At 39.4% G+C, this 9,417-nt stretch overlaps 1 protein-coding gene across 1 annotated transcript; it reads right to left on the bottom strand.

The window, feature by feature from the left end:
* Positions 1–8,084: 8,084 nt before the first annotated feature.
* Positions 8,085–9,032, bottom strand: LOC144256239 (olfactory receptor 3A1-like). Its single transcript, XM_077801329.1, has one exon. The coding sequence runs from the start codon at positions 9,030–9,032 to the stop codon at positions 8,085–8,087; it is 948 nt and encodes a 315-aa protein (XP_077657455.1).
* Positions 9,033–9,417: the final 385 nt, after the last annotated feature.

The raw sequence follows: 9,417 nt of genomic DNA on the forward strand, positions 1-9,417 counted from the left end.
TTCCCACTAATAATTCCTTACCCAACACCCATTCTCTGAGAGAGTATTCTCTCTTCTACCAGGGAGATCTGGTGCAGTAGGGAAAATATTATAGACAGATAGGCTCTTTGGGGTCTTAGTAGTTTTATTTTGTGCAAACTGCTGAACCCTTTTGGGCCGCAGTTTCTTCATCCATGAAATTCGCATATCCTCTGCCATGGATCATGCTGTGAACCTTAAATAAAGTAAGATTCATTAGTCTTCTAGAAGGAATTTGACAATACATCGACCTATGCATTGATAATACGAGTGTCTGTTATGTACATAGTTATGTAACCAAGAACTTCACAGTCTGGAAGTCCCTTTCAGCCCTCACAATCTATGAAGTAGGTTGTAGCAGATACATCTGATGTCCTGACTGACATCTGCTTAGCCTGTCTTCTTATTTCAGCCATGACTGGAGTGGACAGTTCCCTGTAAGCTTCTGGTCATTGCAAGCCTACAGTGTGGCCTCTTCCCTGGGATCCTCTAATGCCCCGAATAATGGGGGAGTGTATTCCATCTCAGCACAGGTGGGGCTCAGAGATGCAGATGCAGCTTGACAATGGGACTGGGAGAGAATGGATAAATGTTTACCTGCTTCTTCACACAATCCCAGGAGGCACTCTGTATGTGCTTGCACAATTAAGTCTCTGCTGTACATAGCAGGGATTGGGGTAGTGTGCCCCACAGTAAGGCACGGGTCTTCTTTCTCTGTCTTCCTGTCTTTGTAACTCAGTCTTATATCCTGGAACTATCTTTCAAATAAATAACCCCAGCCTTGCTCCCTGAGATGACTTACACACACACACACACACACACACACACACACACACAACTTGACAATCTTGTGTTAAGCTCTGCTTTGGCAGGAAGCCAACTAAGGAAGCACTGGGAGTAGTCCTAAGAAGCATATTCTTGAGGTGGAATTCCAGAACATATTCACCATGGCTTGGGGTAGGTGGAGTTGATTACAGTATGTGATAGATCACATCATAATCACTAACTAACTGGTGGCAGGTAGGGGTGAAGAACAGGTGGAGGTGAAACACTGATATATAAGTGTTTATTAGTATGTCTTAGCATACTAATGTTGTAAGAACCATAGCAATGCTCAAAACTGTGGAATATTAAGAATAGGGATGGAAGATCGGAAGAAACAATACTTAGCTCAGGTTAGCCAATTATCAACTCAGGGTATATAGTAAAAGCCAGAAACCTTCCAATGGAACATTTGGTGAGATATGACTCTTCTGCAGCTATAGGCACATAGTGCTGAAAATCAGGCTTTGGACTTAGTTATAGGATGGCATACATACAAGGGAGGCTGAGTGTATAGCTTGGGCAGATCTGCTATGCCCTGGGAGGGAAGATGCGAGACTCTGAGTATTGGGATGGGCATGTCTGAGTGAATAAGAAGAAAATTTTGCATCCTGACTCCCCTAAATCCACTTCCTGAAGTCAGAGCACCTTCCCCCTTGCTAGAGGAGAGAAGCTTATTTTTGCCTGAAGACCAGGCAAATGCCGCCTTTGAAGCAGATCTCTCATGAGGCTATTTTTGTTTTCCTCAAGAACTTCATCCACTTCCCTCAGTGCCTCCAAAATAATTAAGATAAGGTCTCATCGTTCTATGAGAAAGGAAATCACATTCAATAAATCAAGAGGAAATAATTTACTGTCTGCAAAGGGCCTCTGGGTGACAAACTGCTTACCCAGTAGGCACAGCTCTAGGCGTGAGGTCGTGTGTTGCAGTCCCTGTGCTTGCCCCAGGCCCGCCCCTCGATTGGTCACTGCAAGGACAGCTGGCCAGAAATTGTATTGGTGGCTGCCTGTAATCTGCTTAGCTACTGCCTGAGTATATATACATGGTTACTGCACAATAAAATCAGACCTGCTTCCTGCTTGGTCCCTGGAGGTCTTGAATAATGACTCTGCAGCCACACTCTTCTCTACCCTGTTCCATGGACCTCCTTGCTGGACGAGAGAGAGCCCATGCAGTTAGAGACCTTGAGATGGAGATATTATCTGGATTAGCCAGGTGGTGCCTAAATTTCATCACATGTGTTCTTAGAAGAGAGAAGCAGTGGGTATTTGACCACAGATGAGGAGAAGGCAATGTGTTGATAGAAGTGGGAATTGGAGTGATGTGGCCACAAGTCAAGGAATGATAGCAGCCACTAGAAGCTGGAGGAGCCAGGAAATAGATTCTCCTTGAAGCCTCCAGGAGCCAGCCTTGCTAACACTCTAAATGAATTTTATAGGAGTCACTTCAGACTTTTGGCTTCCAGAACCAGGAAAGAATAAGTTTTGGTTGTTTTAAGCTATTAAATTTGTGATGATTTGTTATAGCAGCAGTAAGGAGCTGATTCACTGACTGATACATCCTGCCCTAAGTTACACTTTTTTTGCAGAGGAACAACTATAAGAGTGGCTCATGAGGACCAAGGGATGGGGTTGAATGTAGAGATACATAAGGAGAATTAATTGACATAGGAACATGTTTTCATGGCTCAGGATTTAACCTCCTGGTAAGAATGCCAGGAAATGGTCCTAATAAACTGCTGAGATGTTTCCTTGAAGCTTGGAAAGATGATGGTGGAGAAGTCAGCACAGCTTTTGAAGAAGACTGAGGAAGGAGTCAGAAGGCTCAGAGGAGTACTAGAGATCTTACATAGGATCAGAGGAACCATTGCCTGATTAAGTTAGCTGGGAAGGTCTGGAAAAACATTCTATTTACTGAAAAAAATAAGAAATTTTCTGGTGAGGGGAAAAAAGACTCTGACAAACAGTGTTAGCTATCTTATAGTTTAATTTTCATTTATCACTTGACTGGGATTTTGAGCATCTTTTGCATACTTACTGGCTGTTTCTATATCTTCTTTGCTAAAGTGTCTTTAAATGTCTTTTGTTTCATTTTTACTGAATTTTTGTCTTCCCCTTATAACTGTGAGAGGATCAGAGTTTCCATCTAGTATCATTCATCTGAAGAATTCCTATAGAATTTGCAGTTCTTTTAGCAATAAATGATAAATTATCTTAGCTTTCTTTGATCTGGAAATGCCTTTATTTTTGTCTTCAATCTTAAAGGACACTGTCCCTGGGTATATAATTATATTCAACAGTATTGTTTTTTTTTTTTTTTAAATTTTGGTACCAGGGATTGAACCCAAGGGTGCTTTACCACTAAGCCATATACTCAGCCCTTTTTATTTATTTATTTAATTATTTAGATTTTGAGACAAATTATTGTAGAGTTGCTTAGGGCCTTGCTAAGTTGCTGAGGCTGGGTTTGATCCTTCTGCTTCAGCAGAAATTACAGGTGTGTGTCACCATGCCCACCAGTATTTTAAAAAAAAACATTTTGAAGGACAAGGACAGCTGGTCTGTAATCTGATTAGCTACTACCTGAGTATGTACTGCCTTTCCTCTGTTCCATGATTTCTCATGAGCAAGTGAGCTGTGAATTAGCTCATTGTACCCTAGTATGTAATATGTCTTTATTACTTAGATTTTTCAACACTTTTCTCTTTATGTTAGGATTTCAACAATTTGACTATGATGTGGCTTAGTGTGGACTTCTTTGTTTTGATTTTTTTGTTCATTTGTTTGCTTTTGCAGCACTGGGGATTGAAGCCAGGGCCTTGCACCTGCTAGGCAAGAGCTCTAGTACTGTGTTATAGCTTCAATCTTAATGAGCACTTCTTTGTGTTTATTCTGTTTTGTATTTGTTTAGTTTCTCATAACATGCATATCTTTCCTCAAATTTGGAAAATTGTTGGCCATTATTTTCCCAAATAATTTTTTCTGCCTCATTTTCTCTCTCCTCTCCTGGTATTCTAATTCCTCATGTGCTGGACTTTAAAAATATTATCTTATTTGTCCTTTAAAAAAACTTTATTTCTCTTTGTGCTTCACCTTGAATAACTTTTTATTGATCTTCCAGTTGGCCTATTCTTTCTTCTGTCATATCCATTTGACTGCTAAATATGTTCATTAAGATTTTATTTAGGAAAGTATGTTTTTAGTTTTAGAATTTCCATTTTATTATCTCTATTTCTACACTAAGATTTGCATTAATTGAAAACATGGCTTTTTAATAACATGGGGTTTTAGGGTAGTTATAATAACTGCTTTAAATATTTGTTAGTTTCAACTTCTGATTCATTTCAGAGTTGGACTTGGTATATTTCTTTTTCTAGAGAATGTGTTCCATTTTCTTGATTCTTCATATGTTAGGAAATTTGGGGTTATATTCTGGACACTGTGAATATTAAGTTATGGAGATTCTAAATTTGGCTTTTTATGACTGTATATGTCAGCAGTTAATTCTCTTGGCTGGGCTTGACTACAGACTCACTTCTTGGGTGGCAGTTCTGGTTTTAGTTCAAATATTTTTTCTTTGGCTAAATAGATCATGTACATTATATATGTGATCAAGCTTGCATTTTACTGTGATGAGACAGTTACTACCAACTGAAAAATTAGAACACACAGAAAATAATACTTAGATACATCAAATATTTGACATTTAGACACATGTAAAAGTACTAGAAAAATATCACTGACACATATTTATACACAGCATTTCAATGGAAAAGTCTTTTTTTTTTTCCTATATGAACTGGAACAAATAAGGTGAAGTTCACAGAAATGTGAAACTTAACTTGGGCAGTAGATGCTCTAAACAAATTAAATATAAATGGGGAATTGGGGACTATATTTGCAACATATATGGTTAAGAGTTACTATCTTAAAACCTGAAGAGTTTCTACCAATCATTATAAGCATTACACAACATATACATATGTGAAAACATTTACTTCACTATGTACAGTTAAAATAAATTTAATTGAGATAAAAATTCAAAATTTAAAAAAGTAAACTAGCCCAAAGTGGGGGAGGGAGCTTCAGACAATTTGCAAAGAAGAAAAATACAGATATCAGAGACATATATAAAAATATATCTAACCACACTTAAAAACAAAGAAATTCAAATCAAAATTATCTGATATTTTATCTAATTTCCAAAGATAAAAGATATAACACCCATAGAGTCAGAGATGTAAACTAATAGGCATTCTCATACATTTCCACCCAAGATGTAAAATGGTGTGTATTTTTTTGGCAAAAGAGAGCCAGAATACTTACCCAATTTTTATTTTGCATTGTATTTCCTTTATCATATATGTCATCTGTTCTTTTCAGTTGAATGGAGATAATTTCAGATGTATAGAAAAGTACGTAAGTATTGATTTCTGTATTTTTAGCAATTGCAAAAATAGGATGTAAATTTAGTTGCATGGATGGAGTTTCATTAAATATATTAGCTTATGTATAAAATGGAATATTAATCACTTTTAATATGGATAAGACAGATTTGTAGGTTTATGTAAAGAATTATACTATGAAATGGAAGAGGTAAAAGTAAATTGCAAAACACTATGATGTTTGGAAAACATACATGTGTGTCATATCCATTTAACTGCTAAATAAGTTCATTAAGTTTTTATTTAGGAAAGTGTGTGTGTGTGTGTGTGTGTGTGTGTGTGTGTGTGTGTGTGTGCGTATCTGGTGTATGATGGTGCATGTGTGTGTTCTGGAAATATAACAACAAATTCTTAACAGTAGTTACTTTTTTGTTGTGGCTATGTATAGGAAGGTGGCTATGACATTCTGTAATGTGTGAGTTTTTCCAACATGTTGTATTTCATATTCCATGAAAAATTTAAGTCTTGAGATATTTTTACTGTGGAATTTAAAAAAAAAAAGAGGAGAAAACAATTCCAAAGGAAAAGAAATCTCTTGAGTGGTTAAAGAAACCCTATGATCCTGGAAGGTGAATGGAGAGCTGGAATTTTCTTTGTGATGCTGAACCCAGTTACTCTGCTTGGCTCTAGTGATGATGGTGGAGAGAGTCATCCCTTGAGGCCTGAGATGAATGGCCCGATGAAAAAAATGCTAGAGGCACGAGGCTCTTGCAGGCAGAGAAGACATTCCCTTTCCTTGCAAGGCCAAATACTGGTGGGCAGACGTGATGGTGGAAGACAGGGCAACTCTCAGCGTTAACAGATTGAGACAGCCCTTCTGTTCACTCAGGATAGTGCAACCAGAGGACACCAGTGAACCAGAGAACCTTGATGATTACCTCGTGACTTCTGCCAGGTACAGGCCCAGAGAAGGGAAAGAACTTATTCAGGGTCACAGATGTTGTGGATGGTAGAGGTGATGACCTGGGAACCGTGTCATGTCACAGTTCTGGCCCAACACTTTTCTTGACCCTTGAAGGAAGCTCACACTTTTGTATCCTTCAAGTTTATCTGATGACTCAGAGAATCAGGAAAGACCCGTGTTTTCCCTGTTCTTTGACACTGTTGGCAGGCAAAAATTGTAATTTGGGCAGTTGGTTGCAAACCTTCATGATATTAAAGATCTAAGTTGGTTAAAAATATCCAGGTCAAAATACTCTTTTCTCATCTTATAATCCTTCCTGACTTTCTGAAAGCATCTTAATCTAGAGAAGTGGAGAATGAGCTCCTGTGCATTCTTTAGCACATTCAGCAAATCTGAAAATGTTATTTTCTTTGTAGTAAAAATATGGTCTACAATGATGGTTTCAGGACTGCCAGAACTAGTTATTGTTAGATAACACAGTATGGGAAACCCACATCTTCCATCCATTTTCTCTCTCCTCTGATCTTTTAACAGTCTTAAGTCATCTTTTCCAGTTCCCCAATTCTTGCTCAATCCCCCACCATCTCTTGTACTTCATTTGGTCCTCTCCAATACTTCCTTCATTCTTCTCAGCCTCCTTTGCTTGCAATTCTATCCTGTTTCCTCCCTATTCCTCATTTTTAATTTTTACTTTATTACAAACTTTCCATCTCCAATCTTGTATTTCTTCTCTCTTCCGTATCTCTTGCCTTCTTCTCTTTTTAATCCTGCAAATCCCTTTACCCATATCCAATCTCATGGAGAAACCAAATCATAGGTGCAGGTCAAAGAAAAGATTTCAAGAAGTGAATAAAGAAATATCAATAGCACAAGAAGTGAATAAAGAAATATCAATAGCACCAGAGAGTTGCCAGGAAGGGGCCATCAGTACTGAAAAGGATGCTGGACGGAAGATAGAGCTAAATAGTGGCTGGACTAATGTCTGGAAAACAGGAAGCAGGATGAGCCAATGTTCCAGGTCAGAGCCATACTCCCCTACAGACAATGGGAAATTTAGAGAAAGTAGTCATCATGTGACTTGCATTTATAGTTATAGATTGTCTCAGCTGTGAGGGTTGGCGAATAAAAGTGAGAATTTAGGGGGGAAATTTCATAATGAGTAATCTGGGATTGCTGAAATATTTTAAAAATGTTTAGATAGTAAATTCTTTTCAAAAGACTTGACGTGTACGGGGAAGGATGGATGCGGGAAATCCATTTCTGTATCATAAGACATATCATACATATGAAGTTTGGCATTTGGAAATATGTCTGTGAGCTGTACCAAGCTTCATATTACTTAGAGTTTATTAGAGACTATGTAGCTGCATAGCTTTCCTTTTGCCTCTCTGTGTCTCATGAGATCTTTGTATCACAGGAAAAACTACTTGTTTTCTGTTTTGTTTTACTTTATCGGGTTATATTTCATAAACAGCACAGCCATATCTGAACTTGAGGGAAAAATATGATCTCTTGGCAGGGTTCGGCAGGGGTGGGAGTTCTGAAATGCTTTTGGAACCCAAACTATAACTGAGTCTATGTCCTTCCACTTAGGATATGAATCTATAAGCATTTGCATGTTCTTACATTTCACCTTTACTCAGTAAAGGGAAGCCACAGTAACTGAAGTTATAATTTGTTGAAGGGACTGGCCTGATGGAATCTATAAACCCATTGTCTATAACAGGGTAGGGCTTCTTTGGGAAATGATAATTATCCCTTACAAAAAGTCCTCAAGTTCAGGGAGATAGAAGTTGTTCTGTACTATTTGGGCTAGTTCTTGGCTCTAGGGGATTTTTTTTCTTTAGTCCAAAAAAAAAAAAAACCCACAGGGAGAAGAGACACTTAAGACTTCCTTAAACCAGTGACCACCTCCCCAGGACCACCCTCCAGAGGGCAGCCTGCACATCAGGGTTCCTGAGGCTGTAGATTATTGGGTTTAGCATGGGGTTGATGACAGTATTAAAAATTCCAACAGCTTTATCCTTATCTGAAAGTTTGGCTGAACCTAGTCTCATGTAGTTAAAAATACCAGAACCATAGAATAAGGCAACCACAGTAAGATGGGAGCTGCATGTGGAGAAGGCCTTCTTCCTGCCCTCAGCTGAGCGGATTCGCAGGACTGCAGCTGCCACGTGGATATAGGAGGTGACAATGAGAACCACAGGGGTTCCTGCCATTATGAAACCCACAGCGAAGAGCAGCAGCTCGTTGAGCTGGGTGCTGGAACAGGAGAGCTGGAAGAGTTGGGGGAGGTCACAGTAGAAGTGATTGATCACATTGGGGCCACAGAAGTTGAGTGTGGATATGGCCACAGTATGGGTCAGTGCATTGGTGAAGGCACAAGCCCAGGACACAGCCACCAGTATCCTCTGGACTGTCTGGCTCATGCGGGTGCTGTAGGTGAGGGGCTGGCAGATGGCCAGGAATCGGTCATAGGCCATGGCAGTCAACAGGAAGCAGTCCACCCCAACCAGCAGATGAAAGAAGAAAAGCTGTGTGAGGCAGGCTCCATATGGAAATGTACGCTTGTGGGACACAAGATGACCCAACATTGAGGGAATAGTGACAGTGATACACCCAATGTCCATCACGGATAGGTTCCCCAGGAAGAAGTACATGGGGGTGTGGAGTTTGGGTTCCACCAAGATGGCTGCCAGGATGCTGAGGTTGCCCCCCACTGTGACCACATAAGCAAGGAGGAAAAGTACAAAGATCACTGGCCATAGCTCTGGTGTCTCCACCAATCCCAGCAGGATGAATTCAGTAACTGCTGTTCCATTGGCCCCAGATTTCGGCTGCATGAGTTCCTGCAGGGAAACACCCAAAGAAGAAAAAAAAAAAAAGAAGTCAGTCCTCTAAATTGGTTTATTTAACCAAAAATAAGCTTTCTGTATTCCCAGGCCTCTACTAAATTCCCTCTGTCCAAGAAAGGACTTTTCTATTCCCCAGGCCACACTGTATTTAACTCCTTCACTACATCTACTTCAATACCTTTACTTCTTGTGAGGTACCAGGACAGGTGACATTACCACACCACTCTGGAATTCCTTCCCTCCACTAGCTTAAATAATCTATTTGTAGGATTAGGAGGCATTAAAACCCTTGAGAAAAATAAATAAGCAAGAAGTATACTTCTGGTCTGAATACATAAGAGTAAATCTAGCACTTTCTCTTCTCAGATCTCAT

This window comes from Urocitellus parryii, chromosome 7 (assembly GCF_045843805.1).
Source record: "Urocitellus parryii isolate mUroPar1 chromosome 7, mUroPar1.hap1, whole genome shotgun sequence".
Lineage (NCBI taxonomy): Eukaryota > Metazoa > Chordata > Mammalia > Rodentia > Sciuridae > Urocitellus > Urocitellus parryii.